This window comes from Arachis ipaensis, chromosome B10 (assembly GCF_059453495.1).
Source record: "Arachis ipaensis isolate K30076 ecotype BB chromosome B10, ASM5945349v1, whole genome shotgun sequence".
Taxonomy (NCBI): domain Eukaryota; kingdom Viridiplantae; phylum Streptophyta; class Magnoliopsida; order Fabales; family Fabaceae; genus Arachis; species Arachis ipaensis.
Genome location: NC_142435.1, coordinates 101538444 through 101562441, shown reverse-complemented (window position 1 = coordinate 101562441; position 23998 = coordinate 101538444). Strand labels below are relative to the sequence as shown.

General features: G+C 36.3%; 1 protein-coding gene, 1 non-coding gene and 1 pseudogene across 2 annotated transcripts; 2 read left to right on the top strand and 1 right to left on the bottom strand.

The window, feature by feature from the left end:
- Positions 1–5923: 5923 nt before the first annotated feature.
- On the bottom strand, positions 5924–6031 carry LOC148581099 (small nucleolar RNA R71). Its single transcript, XR_015899086.1, has one exon. It is a non-coding gene; the product is annotated as a small nucleolar RNA R71 (small nucleolar RNA).
- A 7035-nt stretch (positions 6032–13066) lies between these two features.
- On the top strand, positions 13067–14538 carry LOC148581098 (uncharacterized; annotated as a pseudogene).
- A 3659-nt stretch (positions 14539–18197) lies between these two features.
- On the top strand, positions 18198–19067 carry LOC110267615 (uncharacterized). Its single transcript, XM_088489095.1, has 3 exons — positions 18198–18263; positions 18489–18833; positions 19032–19067. The coding sequence occupies exons 1-3, from the start codon at positions 18198–18200 to the stop codon at positions 19065–19067; spliced, it is 447 nt and encodes a 148-aa protein (XP_088345221.1).
- The last annotated feature ends 4931 nt before the right edge of the window (positions 19068–23998 follow it).

The following is a 23998-nucleotide window of genomic DNA, read 5'->3' as shown; positions in this document are numbered from 1 at the left end:
CAGACTCAGAGCCGTCATCGCACCGCAGCTCACCATGAAGCCCTAAATCACACCATCATCGCAGGTCACCATGAAGTCCTAAATCGCACCTCACCATCGTCGCACCATCATCGTTGCTGCATCCTTTTTCCCGAAATCGTCGCTGCATCCTTCTTCCCGGCGTCGCTGCATCCTTCTTCCCGGTGTCGCTGAGTCTCTTCTCTCCACAGCGTCGCTGCTTCTCCCCTCTCCGTGGCGTCAGTGCTTCTCCGTTCTCTGTGGTGTCCTTACTTCTCCCCTATTCTACTTCTGCATCGCTGTTTCTTCCCTGTTCTGCTTCAATGCTTCTGCTTCACTGCCTTGGCTGATTGTGAGTTGTGCTTCGCTGCTTCTGCTTTGCTGCTGCTGCTTTGCTGCTGCTGCTTTGCTGCTGCTGCTTTGCTGCATTGGTCGTTTGTGGGTTGTCATCTGTGATAAGTGGTCTTCTTCTCTAATTTTCTGTTGCTTAGTTAGGGCGTGTTTGGCTATTGGCTATTTTTGTTGGAGTTAAGAAGAAGAAAGGAAAGTGGTGTGTGAGTTTTTGATTTTGCTTCTGTTTTGGCATCTTCACCAATTATACACACTCCTATGTCTTCTTCTTTATGTTTGTTTCAGTCCTTTGAATGGTGATTAGAGTTTGGATTATGATATGAGACTTGATTAACTGATTATGGTGTTGCGATTAGGGAGCGGTATAAAGTCTGATTTTGTTTTTGTTTTAATATTATTTTGTTATAGTATTGTTATGATTTTGATTTGGTAATTAGTTCTCTGAAAATGTTGTTCTAGTTTTGTTTTGATTTTAACCTTAATTTTATATTGATTTAGTATAATGCTGTTTGATTTTGATTTGGAAATTGGTTCTTTGGAAGCGCTATTTTGATTTTATTTTGATTTTAATATTGTTTTGGTATAGTGTTATATTGATTTTGATTTAGTAATTTGTTATCTGAAAATGCTGTTCTGATTTTATGTTGTTTCTAATATTTATTTTGGTCATTGCTCTGTTTTGGTCATTGATTTAAAATAGAAAAATGTTACCACAATTATGAAGATTTTGTATTTGGTTGATTGGTTTGGTGGCTTCTACTCATGTGATATTATTTTGAGTCTCTTTGAACTCTTCAATGCAAATAAGTTTGATTTTATTGTTAATTTTTGGATGTCATAAATTAGAAAAGTGTTTTGGTTCACTAAGTATAGTGAATTTGTCTATTTGTGCTGGTAGATAGGTTGAAGGTTCTTTTGTTATGTGGTAACTAGTGTCTTTGGTGGGTTTTGTTTGATTCATAGGTGCTAATGCTAGTGTATAGTCATGAAAGTGATAGTAACATTAGTATTAGAGTTATGGTTATAAATTGCTTATATTTTTTTTTGTTGCTATTTTAGTTTGTTTCTTTAAAACTAGAAAGAGGGAATCAAATAGTGGGTCTCTCTGTAGAAAATTTAATTGTTAAGAATATTTAGTGATTAATTGATTGCTTTAGCTTCTTTGCATAATTTTTTAGATACAAATTGTTAGTTTTATGATTGGTTGAGATGTTCTCTTTTGAACATTTGTGGTTGACTTCTAGAAATCTTTTAGAAGTAATAAGCTCTTGATTGAAAAAATTACTTATAGTTAGTCTAAAACATATGTCCGTGTCTTCTACTTTAGTTGACAAAGTAATGGAGAAAAGGTGGACTAGTTTACCAAGACATACTAAGGGTTACCAACATGGTTTTAATTCATTTTTGGATTTTGCCTTTTCTAAAGGTAGACCACAAGGACAAGAAATTCTTTGTCCTTGTTCTATGATGAGCGGATAATTTATACGCTTTTTGGCATTGTTTCTACATAGTTTTTAGTATGATTTAGTTAGTTTTTAATATATTTTTATTAGTTTTTAAATAAAAATCACATTTCTAGACTTCACTATGAGTTTGTCTGTCTTTCTGTAATTTCAGGTATTTTCTAGCTGAAATTGAGGGACTTGAGAAAAAATCAGATTCAGAGGCTGAAGAAGGACTATAGATGTTGTTGGATTCTGACCTCCCTGCACTCAAAGTGGATTTTATGGCGCTACAAGAGTCTAAATGGCGCACTCTTAATTGCTTTAGAAAGTAGACATCCAGAGCTTTCCAGCAATATATAATAGTCCATACTTTACCCGAGTTTAGACGACGCAAACTAGCGTTCAATGCCAGCTCTCTGCCCTATTCTAGAGTTAAACGCCAGAAACAGGTTGCAAAGCAGAGTTAAACGCCAGAAACAGGTTACAAACTGGCATTTAACTCCAAGGAAGACCTCTACATGTGAAAGCTTCAATGCTCAGCCCAAGTACACACCAAGTGGGCCCGAAAGTGGATTTCTACATCATTTACTTATTTCTGTAACCCTAGTAACTAGTTTAGTATAAATAGGACTTTTTACTATTGTGTTAGAATCTTTCGATCATGTTTTGATGATTGAACCCTCTTTGGGAGGCTGGCCATTCGGCCATGCCTGGACCATTATCACTTATGTATTTTCAACGGTAGAGTTTCTACACACCATAGATTAAGGTGTGGAGCTCTGCTGTTCCTCATGAATTAATGCAAAGTACTATTATTTTTCTATTCAATTCGAGCCTATTTCTTCTCTAAGATATTCATTCGCACATAAGAACATGATGAATGTGATGATTATGTGATGCTCATCACCATTCTCACTTATGAACGCGTGCCTGACAAACACTTCCGTTCTACATGCAAACAAGCTTGAATGCGTATCTCTTAGCCTCCTGATCTACGATCAGAGTCTTCGTGGTATAGGCTAGAATTATTGGCGGCCATTCTTGAGATCCGGAAAGTCTAAACCTTGTCTGTGGTATTCCGAGTAGGATCTGGGAAGCGATGGCTGTGACGAGCTTCAAACTCGCGAGTGCTGGGCGTAGTGACAGACACAAAAGGATTACTGAATCCTATTCCAGTATGATCGAGGACCGACAGATGATTAGCCATGCGGTGACAGCGCATTTTGGACCATTTTCACTGAGAGGACGGAATGTAGCCATTGACAACGGTGATGCCCTACATACAGCTTGCCATGGAAAGGAATAGGAATGATTGGATGAAGACAGCAGGAAGCAGAGGTTCAGGAGGAACAAAAGCATCTCTATACGCTTATCTGAAATTCTCACCAATGAATTACAAAAATATTTCTATCCTATTTTATATTTTAATCATTAAAACTCTATAACCATTTGAATCCGCCTGACTGAGACTTACAAGGTGACCATAGCTTGCTTCAAGCCGACAATCTCCGTGGGATCGACCCTTACTCACATAAGGTTTATTACTTGGACGACCCAGTGCACTTGCTGGTTAGTTGTGCGAAGTTGTGACAAAGAACTAAAATTATGAACGTGCGTACCAAGTTTTTGACGCCGTCACCAAGGAATGAACGATCACGATTTTCCCACACCAAGTTTTTGGCACCGTTGCCGGGGATTGTTCGAGTTTGGACAACTGACGGTTCATCTTGTTGCTCAGATTAGGTAATTTTATTTTAATTTTAAGTTTTTGTTTTTATTCTTTTTAATTTCGAAAAATTTTCAAAAAAAAATTTTATATTTAGAAATTAAATTATTCTATGACTTCAGAATTTTTAAGAATGAATTCTAGAGTTTCTTCATGATCTGTTGAAGCCTGGCTGGCTGTCAAGCCATGTCTAAATTTTTGGACTGAGGCTTCCACTTATCATGGCAAGAGTCCTTGGACTCCCATCGTATCAGCTGTTGTATGCCTGATTTGTATGCTAAAGCTTGGCTGGCCATTGGTCATGTCTAGTGTTTTGGACCGGAGCTTTCACTGAAAGCTTGGCTGGCTATTAAGCCATGTCTAATTCCTGGACCGGAGCTTTAGACTAACATTGAATGATTCCTGGAATTCTTATTAAAAATTTTGAAATCCTTATTTTCCTTTTCAAAATAATTTTTGAAAAATCCAAAAAAAATTAATAAAATCATAAAACCAAAAATATTTTATGTTTCTTGTTTGAGTCTTGTGTCAATTTTTAAGTTTGGTGTCAATTGCATCTTTTTAATTTCATTAAAATTTTCAAAAACTCATGCATGGTGTTCTTCATAATCTTCAAGTTGTTCTTGATGATTTGCTTTGTTTGATCTTTGCATTTTTATGTTTTGTGTCTTTTCTTGTTTTTCATATGCATTTTCAATTCGTTAGTGTCTAAAGTTTGAAAATTTCTAAGTTTGGTGTCTTGCATGTTTTTCTTTTCTTAAAAATTTTCAAAAATAAGTTCTTGGTGTTCATCTTGACATTCAAAGTGTTCTTGGTGTCCATCTTGACATTCAAAGTGTTCTTGCATGCATCATGTGTTTTGATTCATAATTTTCATGTTTTGAGTCTCTTGGTTGTTTTTCTCTTTCTTCATTAAAAATTCGAAAATCAAAAAAATATCTTTCCCTTATTTTCTCATAGATTTTCGAAAATTTGACTTGACTTTTTCAAAAATTTTTAAAATTTAGTTGTTTCTTATGAGTCAAATCAAATTTTCAATTTAAAAATTCAATCTTTCTCAAATCTTTTTCAAAAATCAAATCTTTTTCATTTTTCTTTTATGATTTTCGAAAATTTCAAAATTTATTTTCAAAATCTTTTTCTTATTTTTATTTCATATTTCCAAAATTAATGCTAACAATTAATGTGATTGATTCAAAAATTTTAAAGTTTGTTACTTGCCTAGTAAGAAAGGTTCAATCTTTAAATCTTCAAATCATATCTTTCTGTTTCTTGTTAGTCAAGTAATCAACTTTAATTTTCAAAATCAAATCTTTTTAAATTTCTTTTTCAAATCTTTTTCAAAATAAGTTTCAATCACATCTTTTTCAAAATAAATATCAAAATCTTTTCCAACTTCTTATCTTTTCAAAAATTGATTTTCAAATCTTTTTCAATTAACTACTTGACTTTTTGTTTGATTTTAAAAGTTTACTATTTCAATCATATCTTTTTTAAAACTACCTAACTAATTCTCTCTCTAATTTTCGAAAATCACTTTTCTCTTTTTCAAAATTCCTTTTTAATTAACTATTTGTTTTAAATTTTAATTCGATTTAATTTTATTTTCCTTTCTTAATTTTCGAATTTTAAATTTAATTTTAAATCAAAAACAAAAAATATTTTTCTTTTCTTTTCAATTATTTTTGAAAATTCTTCTCTCCCACCTCCTTCTAATTATTTATTTATCTACTAACACTTCTCTTCTTCTTAAAAATTCGAACCCTCTCCCTCTTTCTGTGTTCAAATTTCTTTTCTTCTTCTTCTCACATAAAGGAATCTCTATACTGTGGCATAGAGGATTCCTCTTCTTTTCTGTTTTCTTCTTTTTCATATGAGCAGGAACAAGGATAAGAACATTCTTGTTGAAGCTGATCCTGAACCTGAAAGGACTCTGAAGAGGAAGCTAAGGGAAGCTAAAGCACAACTCTCTGGAGAAAATCTGACAAAAATTTTCAAAAAAGAAGGAGACATGGCCGAAAAAAATAACAATGCAAGCAAGATGCTTGGTGACTTTACTGCACCAAATTCCAATTTACATGGAAGAAGCATCTCAATCCCTGCCATTGGAGCAAACAATTTTGAGCTAAAGCCTCAATTAGTTTCTCTGATGCAACAGAACTGCAAGTTTCATGGACTTCCATCAGTAGATCCGTTTCAGTTCTTAACTGAATTCTTGTAGATCTGTGATACTGTTAAGACCAATGGGGTTGACTTCGAGGTCTACAGGCTTATACTTTTCCCGTTTGCTATAAGAGACAGAGCTAGAATATGGTTGGACTCTCAACCTAAAGATAGCCTGAACTCTTGGGATAAGCTGGTCATGACTTTCTTAGCCAAGTTCTTTCCTCCTCAAAAGCTTAGCAAGCTTAGAGTGGATGTTCAAACCTTCAAACAGAAAGAAGGTGAATCCCTCTATGAAACTTGGGAGAGATATAAGCAACTGACCAAAAAGTGTCCTTCTGACATGCTTTCAGAATGGACCATCCTGGATATATTCTATGATGGTCTGTTTGAATTATCAAAGATGTCATTGGACCATTCTGCAGGTGGATCCATTCACCTAAAGAAAATGTCGGCAGAAGCTCAGGAACTCATTGACATGGTTGTAAATAACCAGTTCATGTACACTTCTGAAAGGAATCCTGTGAGTAATGGGCCACCTCAGAGGAAGGGAGTTCTTGAAATTGATACTCTGAATGCCATATTGGCTCAGAATAAAATATTGACTCAGTAAGTCAATATGATTTTTCAGAGTCTGAATGTATTGCAAGCTGCATCCAACAGTACTAAAGAGGCATCTTCTGAAGAAGAAGCTTATGATCCTGAGAACCCTGCAATAGCAGAGGTGAATTACATGGGTGAACCCTATGGAAACACCTATAATCCCTCAAGGAGAAATTATCCAAATTTCTCATGGAAGGATCAACAAAAGCCTCAACAAGGCTTTAATAATGGTGGAAGAAACAGGTTTAGCAATAGCAAGCCTTTTTCATCATCCACTCAGCAACAGACAAAGAATTCTGAGCAGAATCCATCTAGCTTAGCAAATATAGTCTCTGATCTATCTAAGGCCACTTTAAATTTCATGAATGAAACAAGGTCCTCCATTAGAAATTTGGAGGCACAAGTGGGCCAGCTGAGTAAAAGAGTCAATGAAACTCCTCCTAGTACTCTCCCAATCAATACAGAAGAGAATCCAAAAAGAGAGTGCAAGGCCATTACCTTACTTGGCGTGGCCGAACCCAAAATGGAGGAGGAGGACGTGAATCCTAGTGAGGAAGACCTCCTGGAATGCTCAGTGACCAATAAGGAGTTTCCCTTTGAGGAACCAAAGGAATCTGAGGCTCATCTAGAGACCATAGAGATTCCATTGAACCTCCTTTTGCCCTTCATGAGCACTTATGAGTATTCATCCCCTGAAGAGGATGAAGACACTACTGAAGAGCAAGTTGCTAAATACCTTGGTGCAATCATGAAGCTGAATGCCAAATTATTTGGTAATAAGGCTTGGGAGGATGAACCTCCATTGCTCATCAAGGAACTAAATGCCTTGGTTCAGCAAACTCTACCTCAAAAGAAATAGGATCCTGGTAAATTCCTAATTCTCTGTAACATAGGCACCATGACCTTTGAGAAGGCTCTGTGTGACCTGGAGTCAGGAATAAACTTAATGCCACTCTCTGTAATGGAGAAACTTGGGATCTTTGAGGTGCAAGCTGCCAGAATCTCATTAGAGATGGAAGACAACTCAAGAAAACAGGCTTATGGACTAGTAGAGAGCATGCTAGTAAAGGTTGAACGCCTTTACATCCCTGCTGATTTCATAATCCTAGACACTGGAAAGGAAGAGGATGAATCCATCATCCTTGGAAGACCCTTCCTAGCCACAGCAAGAGCTGTGATTGATGTGGACAGAGGAGAATTGGTCCTTCAACTGAATAAGGACAACCTTGTGTTTAAGACTCAAGGATCTCCTTCTGTAACTATGGATAGTAAGCATGAAAAGCTTCTCTCACTGCAGAGTCAACCAAAGCCCCCACAATCAAACTCTAAGTTTGGTGTTGGAAGGCCACAACCAAACTCCAAGTTTGGTATTGAACCCTCACATTCAAACTCTAAGTTTAGTGTTGGGAGGTTCCAACAATGCTCTGAACATCTGTGAGGCTCCATGAGAGCTCACTGTCAAGCTATTGACATTAAAGAAGTGCTTGTTTGGAGGCAACCCAATGTTATTTAATTATATCTATTTATTTTCTATTGTTATTTTATTTTTTTTAGGTTGATGATCATGTGGAGTCACAAAAACTACTGAAAAATCAAAAACAAAATGAAAAATAGCTTTAAAAATAGCTCACCCTGGAGGAAGAACTTACTGGCGTTTAAACGCCAGTAAGAAGCATCAAACTGGCGTTTAACGCCAGAAAGAAGCATCAAGCTGGTGTTAAACGCCAGAAACAAGCACCAGACTGGCGTTTAACGCCAGAACAGGGCATGAAAGTGGCGTTAAACGCCAGAAACAGGCTATGTTTGGGCGTTTAACGCCAAAAACAGGCAGCAGTCTGGCGTTAAACGCCAGTATTACATACAAAGGGCGTTTTGCACGCCTAATTGGAGCAGGGATGTTAAGTCCTTGACCCCACTGGATCTGTGGACCCCACAGGATCCTCACCTACCCCACCTCTTCTTCTCTCCTCTTCTCTCCTTTTCATAACCCTATTCCCCAAATACCATTCACCAATCACCTCAATCACTCTTTCCCATCACCTCTTCACTACTCACATCTATCCTCTCTTCTCCAAAAACCCCACCTACCTCCAAAATTCAAACTCTTTTCCTTCCCAAACCCAACCCTAATGGCCAAACCCTAAACCTCCCCCCGCTCCTATATAAACCCCTCATTCCTTCTTCATTTTCACACAACACAACCCTTTCTTCTTCCCCTTGGCCGAATACACACCCCTCTCCCTCTCCTCTATTTTTCTCCTTCTTCTACTTCTTTCTTTCTTCTTTTGCTCGGGAACGAGCAAACATTTTAAGTTTGGTGTGGTAAAAGTATTGCTTTTTATTTTTCTATAACCATTAATGGCACCTAAGGCCAGAGAAACCTCAAGAAAGAGGAAAGGGAAGGCAATTGCTTCCACCTCTGAGTCATGGGAGATGGAGAGATTCATCTCAAAGGTCCATCAAGACCACTTCTATGAAGTTGTGGCCAAGACGAAAGTGATCCCTGAGGTTCCTTTCAAGCTCAAAAAGAGCGAATATCCGGAGATCCGACAAGAGATTAGAAGAAGAGGATGGGAAGTTCTCTCTAATCCTATTCAACAAGTCAGGATCTTAATGGTTCAAGAGTTCTATGCAAACGCATGGATCACTAGGAACCATGATCAAAGTGTGAACCCGAATCCAAAGAATTGGCTTACAATGGTTCGGGGGAATTACTTAGATTTCAGTCCGGAAAATGTAAGGTTGGCGTTCAACTTGCCAATGATGCAAGAAAACGCACGCCCCTACACTAGAAGGGTCAACTTTGATCAAAGGTTGGACCAAGTCCTCATGGACATATGTGTGGAAGGAGATCAATAGAAAGTTGACTCAAGAGGCAAGCCGGTTCAATTGAGAAGACCGGACCTTAAGCCTGTAGCTAGAGGATGGTTGGAGTTCATTCAACGCTCAATTATTCCTACTAGCAACCGGTCTGAAGTTACTATAGACCGGGCCATCATGATCCATTGTATCATGATCCATTGTATCATGATTGGGGAGGAAGTGGAAGTTCATGAGATTATACCTCAAGAACTCTACAAGGTGGCTAACAAGTCCTCCACTTTGGCAAGGCTAGCCTTTCCTCACCTCATTTGCCACCTCTGCAATTCGGCTGGAATTGACATAGAGGGAGACATCCTCATTGAAGAGGACAAACCCATCACTAAGAAAAGGATGGAGCAAACAAGAGATCATGGACCTCAACAAGAGCATGAGGAAATTCCTCACCATGAAATCCCTGAGATGCCTCAGGGGATGCACTTTCCTCCACAAAACTATTGGGAGCAAATCAACACTTCCCTAGGAGAATTAAGCTCCAACATGGGACAACTAAGGATGGAGCACCAAGAGCACTCCATCATCCTCCATGAGATTAGAGAAGATCAAAGAGCTATGAGGGAGGAGCAACAAAGACAAGGAAGAGACATAGAGGAGCTCAAGAGCACCATTGGTTCTTTAAGAAGAGGAAGACGTCACCCTCACTAAGGTGGACCCGTTCCTTAATCTCCTTGTCCTTATTTCCCTGTTTTTCATTTACTATGATTCATGTTTATTTATGTTTGTGTCTTTATTACATGATCATTAGTGTTTAAATGTCTATGTCTTAAAGCTATGAATGTCCTATGATTCCATCACCTCTCTTAATTGAAAACTGTTCTAAAAATAATAGAGCAAGAAGTACATGGTTTCGAATTCATCCTTGAAACTAGTTTAATTATTTTGATGTGGTGACAATACTTTTTGTTTTCTGAATGAATGCTTGAATAGTGCATATGTCTTTTGATATTGTGGTTTATGAATGTTAAATATGTTGGCTCTTGAAAGAATGATGAAAAAGGAGAAATGTTATTGATAATCTGAAAAATCATAAAATTGATTCTTGAAGCAAGAAAAAGTAGTGAATACAAAAGCTTGCGAAAAAAGAAAAGAAAAGAAAAGAAAATTGGCGAAAAAAAAGAGAAAGAAAAAGAAAAAGCAAGCAGAAAAAGCCAAAAGCTCTTTAAACCAAAAGGCAAGAGCAAAAAGCCAATAGCCCTTAAAACCAAAAGGCAAGGGTAATAAAAAGGATCCAAGGCTTTGAGCATTAGTGGATAGGAGGGCCTAAAGGAATAATATCCTGGCCTAAGCGGCTAAACCAAGCTGTCCCTAACCATGTGATTGTGGCGTGAAGGTGTCAAGTGAAAACTTGAGATTGAGCGGTTAAGGTCAAGGTCCAAAGTAAAAAAAAAGAGTGTGCTTAAGAACCCTGGACACCTCTAATTGGGGATTCTAGCAAAGCTGAGTCACAATCTGAAAAGGTTCACCCAGTTATGTGTCTGTGGCATTTATGTATCCGGTGGTAATACTCGAAAACAAAGTGCTTAGGGCCACGGCCAAGACTTATAAAATAGCTGTGTTCAAGAATCAACATACTAAACTAGGAGAATCAATAACACTATCTAAATTCTAAGTTCCTATAGATGCCAATCATTCTGAACTTCAATGGATAAAGTGAGATGCCAAAACTATTCAAGAGGCAAAAAGCTACTAGTCTCGCTCATCTGATTGGAGCTAAGTTTCATTGATATTTTGGAATTTATAGTATATTCTCTTCTTTTTATCCTATTTTTGATTTTCATTTGCTTGGGAACAAGTAACAATTTAAGTTTGGTGTTGTGATGAGCGGATAATTTATACGCCTTTTGGCATTGTTTCTACATAGTTTTTAGTATGATTTAGTTAGTTTTTAATATATTTTTATTAGTTTTTAAATAAAAATCACATTTCTGGACTTTACTATGAGTTTGTGTATTTTTCTGTGATTTCAATTATTTTCTGGCTGAAATTGAGGGACTTGAGCAAAAATCAGATTCAGAGGCTGAAGAAGGACTGCAGATGCTGTTGGATTCTGACCTCCCTGCACTCAAAGTGGATTTTCTGGAGCTACAGAAGTCCAAATGGCACGCTCTCAATTGCGTTGGAAAGTAGACATCTAGGGCTTTCCAAAAATATATAATAGTCTATGATTTGCTTGAGTTTGGATGATGCAAACTAGCGTTCAACGCCAGCTCTCTCCCCTATTCTGGAGTTAAACGCCAGAAACAGGTTAAAAACTGGCGTTTAACTCCAAAGAAGACCTCTACATGTGAAAGCTTCAATGCTCAGCCCAAGCACACACCAAGTGGGCCCGGAAGTGGATTTCTACATCATTTACTTATTTCTGTAACCCTAGTAACTAGTTTAGTATAAATAGGACTTTTTACTATTGTGTTAGAATCTTTTGATCATGTTTTGATGATTGAACCCTCTTTGGGAGGCTGGCCATTCGGCCATGCCTGGACCATTATCACTTATGTATTTTCAACGGTAGAGTTTCTACACACCATAGATTAAGGTGTGGAGCTCTGCTGTTCGTCATGAATTAATGCAAAGTACTATTGTTTTTCTATTCAATTCGAGCCTATTTCTTCTCTAAGATATTCATTCGCACACAAGAACATGATGAATGTGATGATTATGTGACGCTCATCACTATTCTCACTTATGAACGCGTGCCTGACAAACACTTTCGTTCTACATGCAAACAAGATTGAATGCGTATCTCTTAGCCTCCTGATCTACGATCACAGTCTTCGTGGTATAGGCTAGAATTATTGGCGGCCATTCTTGAAATCCAGAAAATCTAAACCTTGTCTGTGGCATTCCGAGTAGGATTTGGGAAGGGATGGCTATGACGAGCTTCAAACTCGCGAGTGCTGGGCGTAGTGACAGACGCAAAAGGATTACTGAATCCTATTCCAGTATGATTGAGGACCGACAGATGATTAGCCATACGGTGGCAGCGCATTTTGGACCATTTTCACTGAGAGAACGGGATGTAGCCATTGACAACGGTGATGCCCTACATACAGCTTACCATGGAAAGGAATAGGAATGATTGGATGAAGACAGCAGGAAGCAGAGGTTCAGGAGGATCAAAAGCATCTCTATACGCTTATCTGAAATTCTCACCAATGAATTACATAAGTATTTCTATCCTATTTTATATTTTAATTATATTTTAATTATTAAAACTCTATAACCATTTGAATCCGTCTGATTGAGACTTACAAGGTGACCATAGCTTGCTTCAAGCCGACAATCTCCGTGGGATCGACCCTTACTCACATAAGGTTTATTACTTGGAGGACCCAGTGCACTTGCTGGTTAGTTGTACGAAGTTGTGACAAAGAACTAAAGTTATGAACGTGCGTACCAAATTTTTGACGTCGTCACCAAGGAATGAACGATCACGATTTTCCCACACCATTCTATATGTAACAACTTTAGTTGAGGGCGAAGGGATGAAGTTTATGATCATCTAATAAGTAAGGGATTTCAAAAAGGTTACACTGTGTGGGTTCATCATGGTGAAAGGATAAGTCACATGGATAGTGATTCCAATGAGGTTGAAGTCTATGAAGGATTTGTCGACAACATTCATTGGCTGCTAAACGAGACGTTTTGGCATGTGCTTGAAGGAGATAAAGATGGTGATGGGCCAAATGTAGATGCAAAAAAGTTTTATAACTTTCTTGAAGTTGGAAAACAAGAGTTATATCCTGGTTGTAAAAAATTTTCGACATTATCTTTCGTTATCCGAATGTATTTGTTGAAGACTCTTAATGGTTGGAGCAACGCATCCTTTACTGCTCTACTTAAATTATTGAAAGAAGCAATTTCTCATTTGAATATTCCTGATTCTTTCAATAAAATTAAGGCCATGGTAAAAGATTTAGGACTTGGTTATAATAAAATTCATGCTTGTCCCAACGATTGTATTCTATTCTGGGATACATATGAAGATGATGAATTTTGTCCAGTTTGTGGAGCTTCCAGGTACATAGAAAATGTTGAGGTAGATACGGAAGTTGATAAGTTGAAGAAAAAACTTATGCCTGCAAAGGTTTTGAGGCACTTTCCCTTGATTCCAAGGCTTAAGAAGTTGTTCCTGTGTTCAAATATAGCTGAATCATTAAGGTGGCACGATGAACATCGTTTAAAGGATGGAAAGTTAAGACACCCAGCTAATGTCCAATCATGGAAAGACTTTGATAGGCTTCATCCCGATTTTGCTAAAAAATCTCATAACATAAGACTAGGGCTAGCTAGCGATGGATTTAATCCATTTAGAACTATGAGCATCTCCCATAGTACATGGTTGGTAGTTTTAGTCGCATACAATCTTCTTCCATGGTGTTGCATGAAACCAGAGTATGTCATGATGTCCTTGCTCATCCCTAGACCATGTTTGCCTGGAAAAATCATTGATGTGTATCTTCAGCCATTAATTGAATAGTTGAAGGTTTTATGGGAAGTTGGAGTGGAAACATATGATGCTTCAAAGAATAAAACTTTTCAACTACATGCAGCACTTTTATGGACCATAAGTGACTTTTCAGCTTATGCTATTTTATCCGGTTGGAGCATAAAGGGAAAGTTAGCATGTCCTTGCTATAATTATGACACCTCCTCTTGTTATTTAAAACATAGCCGGAAGATGTGCTATATGGATCACCGTAAATTTTTGGCTGCGGATCATCCATATAGAATGGATAAAAGATCTTTCAATGGCGATGTTGAATTAAGGTCTTCACCATCTTTATTAGATGGGGAACAAATTTTTGAAGACTTGAAAGATTTTGACAATGTATTAGGGAAGAAGCAAAAAAATAAAATTGATGGTCCATGGAAGAAAATGTCCATTTTCTTTGAGTTGCCATATTGGAAGCAAAATACATTGCGCCATTGTCTTGATGTTATGCACATCGAGAAAAACGTATGTGATAACATTATTGGGACTTTATTAGACATACCAAGAAAGTCCAAAGATCATGCAAATGCTCATTACGATCTCAAAGATATGGGCATAAGAAAAAAACTTCAACCAAAGGAGATAGATGGTGACAAGAAAGCAAAAATTGCTAAGGCTTGTTTTAACCTTACTACTCAAGAAAAAACCATTTTTTGTGATATTTTGAAGTCAGTAAAATTGCCATCTGGTAGTGCCTCAAATATTTCTTGGTGTGTTCATGTTGCTGAGAAAAAAATATCAATCTATAAAAGTCATGATGCTCATTTTATGTTGCAATATTTGTTGCAAGTAGCTATAAAATGCACAATGTAGAATCAAGTAGCTGGCCCTTTAATATATCTTGGTTCATTCTTTCGTTCCTTGTGCTAAAAAGTTGTTGAAAATGATACAATAGATCATTTGAAAGTAGATATTAGAGAAATTTTGTGCCAATTGGAAAGAATATTTCCTCAAAGTTTCTTTGATATAATGGTACATTTGCCTATTCATCTAGTAAACGAGTTGAGGTTGGGTGGCCCGGTTCAATTTAGGTGGATGTACCCCATCGAGAGATATTTGTGTAGGTTAAAGTCCTACGTTCGCAATAAGAGCCGCCCCGAAGGTTCGATTGCTAAAGGATATTTAGCTGGGGAATGCTTGACATTTTGCTCAAGGTAATTAAGTCCTGATGTGGATACAAGGCTGAGTAGGAGGACACAAAATTATGATAATTACAGTGAAGTTGAAGTATGTCATGATAGCTATTTTGCTTGCTTGGGGCGACCAATTGGTGGAAAGAGAAAATGGCAACTTTTTTCTCTAGATACTAACTCAAAAATGCAAGCTCATCGGTACATCTTATTCGATTGTAATAAAGTTAAAGACTACATTAGGTATTTTGTTATATATTTTCCAACTACCAATTCTCTATTAGCAAATTTAACTTACACACTTTTTACTTACTTTAGAGAGTATGAGGAACATGTCAACAATCAAACTAAAGGTAGAAAATGGAAGAAGGCAAAAACTCTAAGCCATGATTTTAGCGAATGGTTCAAAGAGTGTGCTTCTCATGAAGATGTTCCGAAACAACTCAAAGACTTGTCTAGAGGCCCAAACATAGTTGCAAAATGATTTTCTACTTATGTAATCAATGGCTACAAATTTCAAACTCAAGAACATGATGCTAGCCACACAACTCAAAACAGTGGTGTGACTTTGGTATGCGAAACACCAAGCTTTGCTAGTGCCATGGACAACAACCCAATGGCAAAAGTCATAACATATTTTGATGCAATAAATGACATAATTGAGTTAGACTATTATGCAAGTTTCAAATTGTTCTCTTCAACTGTGATTGGTTTGAGGTTGAAGAAGAGAATTTTGGTCTAACTTCAGTTCATTTTAATAAAAGATGTTCTCGGGATGATCATTTTGTATTAGCTTCATAAGTCCAGCAATGCTTTTATATTCAAGACACTTTTAACAAAGACAAGCATTATGTCATAGACACAGTGCCAAGGGATTTATTTAATATGTATCATGAGTATAATGTTGAAGCCGAAGAGTCTAATCGAAAGGACCCCTTTGATCAAGCGAATGATTTGTTTGTGCTAAAGGCTAATTGTGAAGTTCAATGGACTAGAGAAGACATGCCAAATACAATCATTGAGAAACCTTCAGTTGTTCTACAACAAGCTGAAGATAGTGATTCTGATTTTTAAAGAGATTTCTCTTCCCAATATAGAATAATTTTTTTCTTTTATTTTGGTTTAATTGTTTATGAATAGGTGCATTTCTTATAGATTCGTGGTTCTTTTAATTTGTGATTTGGTTTTTTACTAATATATTAATAGCTTTTTTATGTATACTAATCTCATTATTTTATTTCCTTTTCAGAAAATGTTCAAAAAATTCATTGAACATGAGATAGATTCAAAGTCAAGTGCTGAATTGCGTGCAAAGTTCTTGAAAAATATGGAAGTTAAGCGAGAAAAGATGTATTCTGGTCAACAGCAACATCAACCACCACCACCACTTAAGAGGATAAAAACCCTTAGTGATAGGGAAAGGGAGCAGAACTTAAGAAAAAATGGTATCCAAGCAAATGAAAAGCAGAATTTTGTAGAAAATACAAAAGCTCTTGCAAAAGACAAAGGACAGAATTTGAAGAAAATTAAAGTACAGATGGAAGCAAGTATGACTCACTCTCAAGGATCTACCTATAGATAAGAAAAAGAACTTTCTTCTAAATCTACTACTATGGCTCACAAGAATTCTAGAGAAGTAGATTCTAGAATGAGTCAAGATTTGAAGAGAAAAGAGACCACAATTGTAGATGATGTTGAAGAGTGTGGTAGCTTGCAAGAAAGGCCAACTAAGAAGGAAAAAATACGTCAATTTGCTTCAATGCCGATTGATACATTTCTTAAACTTAACAATGAACCTGATGGTGAAGAGCAATTAGATGAGAATGAAGGAGATAATATAGAGGAGCAGGACAAGGATTATATTAATCCAACTGAGGCTGAGGACATAGACAATACTTTGAAAGGTAAATTTTTTGTCTCCTTGAAAATATTTTATGACATCATTTCTCTTTAAATTGACTGCTGTGAAAGATTTATATATGATGACTTCTTTGTATAATAGGGATATATTTTAATAAATAATTTATTGGATCTATTAATTGGTGGGGGCGGCATATTACGGTGATATTACACCTACTTCAGGTTATGTCAGTGACGATCTTCCATGGAGATATATTTAGGAGTAACAAAAATTTCCTACACACAATGTATAGTATGTATGCATAGGCGTGCTACTTACAATTATTGCTGCAGGTTGTGTTTTTTTTTAGTACTTTTTTATATTTTATCAAGTGATAAATCTGTCATTGAAATGAGATCAAATAAAATAAAATTATGTTTTGGTCTTTTTATATTTTAACTAGATTTATTTTAATGAAGACAAATGCCCTTTGTATGTCCTTTAGAAGCGACTTCTAGTTTCCTACGCAGCTGGAATAAATTATTAGCAATAGTGAAATAATGAAATTTTATTCATTTGGCTAAATTGGTGAAGCTGTTTTTTTTCAATTAAATATATATATATCAATAAGAAGGATGGTATATAATTAGTCTCTTTGTATAAAGACAACAATGAAGAAAATACGAGGACCTACACAATGCTTGAAGATTCATGCAAGACAGTTGAAAGATAGAGAAAAAATTATTCTAGATATTGAAGGAGAGGCAATTGGTCCTACTGATGAAGCTGTAAACAACTTGAGCAAATTTTTTGGCACAGTAGCAAGGAATTTATATTTTTGTCAATTAATTTACACAAACTAGAAGGGGATTAAAGATAAAGAAGCTATTCGGGAATATATTCAAGTGAGAATATTAGTCTTGTTTCTTTTAGAAACTATTTGGAAATTACACATATATTTTATTCTTAGTAGCAAATAATATCTGTGTTTTATAGGCTAAATTCATTATTCCAATTGAAGGAAAGAGGATAGTTCTTGCTCGTATCAATGACAACTGGAGATAGTATAAGACCACAATCAAGCAAACTCATTTTATGCCATACAAATGTGTTAATGAGATGCTGAAAAATTGTCCTAAAAGCATACCTGAGAGTCATTTTTGAAAGTTAATTACTTATTGGAGAACTAAGAAAGTTAAGGTAAGACATGTGAAACTTAGCGTAATTATTTATGCAATTATATTATATACATTAATGAGTGATATATGATAATTTTTTTTAATACTTGTCTCTTGCTATGTAGAAAATAGCTGTGCAGAATAAGAAAAATATGGCACAACAGAAATTTAGCCAACGAAAGGGACCAATAAATTTTGCAAGAATACGTGCAAGTTTGGTACAATATTTTATTCGTTGTGCATTTGTATGTGTATGTGTAGTGTGTGTCTTTGAGTATCAAGTATGTATTGATTTTATAAAATAAACTTATTTTAACTCTATATAAATGCTATTTGAACTGGACTTATAGGTTGCTTTTAAGGAAAATAATGAACCACCTACTCAAGCAGAAATGTTTGTTGAGACTCGCCAAAGCACAAAGGGAAAATCATTGGATGAAGACACTTTGGATGTTATTGTAAGTATTGGGAGTTAATTTGGTTAAAATAGGTTATGGATTTCTTGTGTCTTGGTAATTTGTCCATCACTTATGGTTACTTTTATGCTTGCAGTTGAGTTAAAAAATGTTTATTCTTAATTTTTATTATTTGTTTTGATGTTTTCAAATGATATATATTTTTAGTCTAATTGAGTAGTTACTCTTTTTATTATTATTATTATTATTATTTTCACATTAATATAGGCACATCTGCAAGTTGAGAATAAAAAGTCTAAAGAATCAGCAATTAGAGCTTTCCAATCCATATTTCGGAAAGAGAAGGCAGGAAGAGTGCGATGTCACGGAAGAGTTACCACACCAACTTTATTGAAGAAAAATGAAGAAATTGCCACCCTTAAGCAGCAACATGCAGCTGAGAAAGCAACATTAGAGAGTAAAGTTGATGTGATGCAAAAAGAAGTAGATGAACTAAAATCGCTTGTTAAGATGATGCTGCAACAAAAAAGCTCAGGAGTGGACCTTGAGATGTTAGCTGCTCAACTAGGAAGCATTGTAGGCAATCTGATCAATAATGATGCGCACGAGGAGGTATTATTTGTTGTTAAAGTTTCTATATATTATCATATCTTAAATAATGGTTGGTTATGTTTATGTTGATTCAATTGTTTTGTGTATCTAAATAGAAGAATGTTATGATAAATATATTTGTCCTCTCTCTCTCAAACATTTTTAGTAAACATTATTAGTATTAAAGATGTGTAGTTTTATATTTAATTTTTTTTACAGGAAAACTATGTTGAAGGGGAAATCGAACTTGATTAAGGTCAAATTTTTAAGAGCAAATGTTACAGAGTAAAAGTCATGAACTTGTGGACATGATGATAAATCTATTTGCTACTTAGCTATTTCAACTCTTTTTTGTTATATTTTTTACAAAATTAGATGATATAGTTCGAGGTTGTCATGACTTAGGCTATAATATTATGGTATTTTGAAAAATGATGACAATATAAGTATAAGTAGTTATGACCTAGACTAGTATTATGTTATCTTGCAATGATAATATAATGTGATTGTGGATCTTACAATAATTTTTATAAGTCAAATTTGATGGGAAATATTCAATTATTTTTTGTAGTGACTTGATTCAAATAGTTTAGATTATTTATTGATACTAAATAATTAAAAAAATTGAAATTAATTTCATTCACGAGAAAACTACTATTGTAAATAAAAAATTATATATTACAAAAAATCGTTGTCAAAAGTTTCAAACTACAATGGTGTTAAAACCGTTGACAAAGATTATTACAAAATGTCAATGGTTTTAAAACTGTTGCCAAAAAACCACACCAACGGTAATGCTTTAAAACTATTGTCTTAGACGACTATAAAATGGCAATAGTATTAAAATAGTTGCCAAAAAATGATACCTACAGTAACGCTTTCAAATCGTTGGCGTTGTGAATGATAAAACTACAATACTTTAAAACCGTTGTCTATCCAATTAAGGTTTTAAACCGTTGGATCAAGAAAGAGAACGGTTTAAAACCGTTGCTTATCGAGTAACAGTTTAAAACCGTTGTTTAAAATTTTCTTCACAACTTATCAATGGATATAACCCCTTTGGTATGAATAGTTTATCCGTCTTGGCATGGATCCCTAACACCAAATTCAAGCTCAAATATCTTTCAATCCGGAGCTCCGATCGCCGCACCGTTTGTGGCCAAGCGATCGCAGTGTTGAGCTCTACAAAGCTGGTGCTTATTTTGGTAAGGAAACCATATTATTAGTTTTAATTCCCTCTTCCCCAATTCAAAAATTTATATGTTTTGGGTGTTGAGATTTTTGGTTTATTCGTTGTTTTAGGATCAAGTTAACTTGAGGAATTAGTGGGCTTTTGCTTAATTGAGACACACACAAGGTAAGGATCCTCAAAGCCTAGTAAATTCCTTAGTTAATTATCATTGAGTGTTGAGTTTATGTGTGTGGATGTGATAATATGTGTTAGGTAGTTTATAAGTAGATTTGGAACATAATTGAAAGGATTGGAAGCTTGAATGGGAGCTTGGGTGCTGAGCTTTTGGTGGTGGAGACTTGGACCTTGCCTAATTGAGTTGTTCTTGGGTTATACAAGGAATCGGCCAAGATATTGTTTTAGTTTCTCGTATTTAATATATAATGTCTTGTTAAAACTTTGGCTAGATGACCATAGGATTTGTTGGAATGACAGAGTATGTTGAATGCTTAGTACTTTTGATGATAATTGTTGATATGGATTGAGAATTTTTTGGTGATTATTGTTTATGACAGAGATAGAATCCTAAATGATGTTTGAATGATGATTGACAAGTTGATAATAATGAATATATATAGATAATGGATTGTTGATGATCTTGTTGGTATAGTTGTGAAGTTCATGTATGAAAATTGTTTAAAATTGAGGTATGATGGGTGATGAAAAGGTGTAGAGTTGTGTTGCTTTGATATTGTATGTGTTGGTGCTAATTTTGAATATAGGAAACTGATATTGAAAGGTGATTTGATGAAAAATAGAGGTTGGAGCATTTTGTGAAAAATCTTATTTTTGCCAAATTTTGGCAAGTCATAACCCGGCTTCCGGACCCCCAAATTCTTTCAAACTTATTTTATATTAAAATTGGGTCCATGAAGTTTATGCCGTTTAAAGAATGGATCAAAAATGTTTTAAAACGAGAAAGTTATGCCCATCGGAAGTTCGGTGTGCAAAAATTGAAATTCTGCAGCCCTTAGCATTTTTACCTATTCTGCAGAACTTGCGTACGTGACCATTGAACGCGACGCGACCATTCCTTTCGGGTTTGGCATCTCACGTATGTGAGCAGGGTGCATGCATACGCGAGTAGCGATTTTGAGGGGTTGCATACGCGACCACCTGCACGCGACGTGACCAACTTTTTCGGGTTAGGCATCTCGCGTATGCGAGCAAGGTGTATGTGTACACGAGCAAGAAAAAATGCACCCACAGACCACGCGTACGCGTGACCCCTATTTTCAGCAAAGTGAAATTTATGTTTTAAAACTTAATTTCGAGCCTCTAAACCTCTATTTTACTCTTTTATCCCTAAACCTTAGTTGTATGCTTAGTGATGAGGTAAAGTAAGGAAGGGATGGTAGCTTGGAAGAGAAGAAAGCTTGAAAATATGATGAATCATGGCTGAGAAGTGTGAAAGTGTTATGTAATTGATGAATATTTGGCCATAACGATATTGAATAAATGAATGCGAATGATTATGAATGAATATGATAACTGAACTTTGATTGGGATGGTTGATGATGATGAGTATGTTGGGTTTCTCTCTGTTGTAAGGTGTGTCGGGCACTATATCTCATGAGTGTGATGGGCACTATATCCCAAGAGTGTGGAGGCATGTCAAAGAGATGATATCGGGGTTTGCAACCGGGTGTGTCGGGTTTTGGCAAAGTAACCGACACGTGAGCTCACGACCAATAGGATAGACATTCATCATATGCATATGTGTGTTTTGTTTGCTTTTGCTTTAATTGGGCTTTCCTATATGATTATTATGCTTACCTGCTATATTTGCTACCTGCTATATCTGTATTCTACTTGTGTTTGCTTTGTCTGCTTTGTTTGTCTGTGTGGATCTACTGGTGTTTTGGAGGATAGTGGAAAAAAGGGAAATAGTTGAGGGTTTTAGTTAGAGTTTGGTTAAGTTTAAGAACCTTAGAGAACCACCCTGATTTTATGGTTTCTATTTTAGTTCTTTAAGATTTATAATTTGAGTGTCGGCATTCTAGGATTGCCTCTGGCTTTCTCGGGGCCTTATATCTTATGTATGTGGCATCTTTACTATGCTAAGAACCCCCAGGTCTCATTCTATACGAATATTTGTGTTTTCAGATGCAGGTCGAGAGGCACCTCGCTAGGCGTCTAGAGTTCTCTGCAACGAAGTGGATCTTTTGGGGGATATTATATTTTGTTTTGTTTATATATATCTCCTGTATAGAACTCTCCTTGTAACACCCTAACTTTTAGCACCTCATGATCGTCCAAAAGTAAGGCATTACTATCCTAATTCCTTTTATTATCTATTTAATATTGAGCCTTTATGCGTAAATCTATCGATGGCTTTACTAAAACTATAACTTTTCCAACAAGTATAAACAACACATATTCACATACTTAATATTAATTATACGTTGTAGTATCACATACAAAAGCAATTACAGAACCTATCCCTTTGAATAAAACTCTAACTAACAAGGCAAGGGAAAAATAAATTCTAACAACTCAACTCGTAAACATATTCCTCTGTGCTCTCGCAGCTTCGCAATAAGCCTTTGCACCTATAGCTGAAAGGGGGTGGAGATAGGGGGTAAGAACTGGGAAGTTCTTAGCAGGGTCGGGGTTAAGAGTTAAGTTCATTCTATATATACTTCGTCAGCAATAATAGTCCACAAGGTACCATCTAATTAAACAATTAAAGAACACAGAATTCAAATAGTCATTTAGCACACTCACAATCACAGAAAATTACACTCACAAACAAATGCGCAAACAGGTATGATGCATGTCTATCCCTAGTGCAGGTAATGAGCTCATCTGTCAGTTTCAACCCGCTCCCGACGTAACTCAGCAATTCTTGTCTGAGTTTGGTTTCCAGTATCATAATCTCTGTAAGCAACCTCTGTATTACAGGTGCGACTCTCTTGAGCCGATATATGCAAACATAACCTCTGTGAGCAACTTCTGTCTTATAGGTGAGGCTCTTTCTAGCCAATGTATGTAGCGATAACCTCTATAAGCAACCTCTGTCTTACAGGTGCGACCATCCACTGGATTGGTCGATGTATCTCTGGAAAGTAAATCTCGGTGGACTCACTGATAAACCACTATTTTATGGTTTATCTTGTGTTTAATTAAGTGGTTTCTTCAAGTCTTTACCCACTTATTCATATGATTTGCATGATTTTACAATCCGTTCCTAGTTTTGTTCTATGGTTGAAAATTTGCTTCCTAGAGATTTTTAATTTGTATATCTTAATTCTCCTTTATACCGTTCGATGCCGTCATCCGTGTGTTAAGTATTTCAGGCTTTATAGGACAGAAATGGCTTAGAGAATGGAGAGAAAGCTTACAAAAATGGAAGGAACACAAGAAACTAAGGAGATAACCAGCGAGCATCGACGCGCACGCATGGCTCACGCAAGCGCGCGATATGGAGAAATTTGCAGCGACGCGTAAGCGTGCCTGACGCGTATGCGTAGATTGGAGTACTGCTGATAAATCCCAATTTTGTGGTTTATATTATGTAGAATTTGGGGGGTTTTGTCAATATTTTCTACACTTATTCACAAGAAATGCATGGTTTTGTGTTCTCTTCCTAATATTGCTTCATGATGAAAAACATGCTTCTTTTGCCTTAAAATTGCTATATTTTGATTCCCTTCTATTATTATTCGATGCCGTGACATGTTTGTTGAGTGATTTCAAAATTTATAGGGCAAGGATGGCCTAGAAGAGAGAAAGAAAGCATGCACAAGAGGAGGGAACATGAAGATTTGGATTTTGGGAATTCCAGCATGGAAGCACACGCGCACTTCACGCGCACGCGTGGATGAGGATAGCTGGAAGCAGCGCGCAAGGATGGACGCATCCGCGCGGATCAGAGAAATTCCACCGACGCGCGCGCGCACATGGAGCGCACGCGTGGATCACAAAAGCAATTGGCGCGCACGCACGCATGGTG

Coding starts and splice junctions, on each gene's coding strand:
- LOC110267615 (XM_088489095.1), top strand. CDS start 18,198: ATGTTTGTTGAGACTCGCCAAAGCACAAAGGGAAAATCATTGGATGAA. Junction 18,264..18,488: donor AAGACACTTTGGATGTTATT/GTAAGTATTGGG, acceptor ACATTAATATAG/GCACATCTGCAAGTTGAGAA. Junction 18,834..19,031: donor ATAATGATGCGCACGAGGAG/GTATTATTTGTT, acceptor TTTTTTTTACAG/GAAAACTATGTTGAAGGGGA.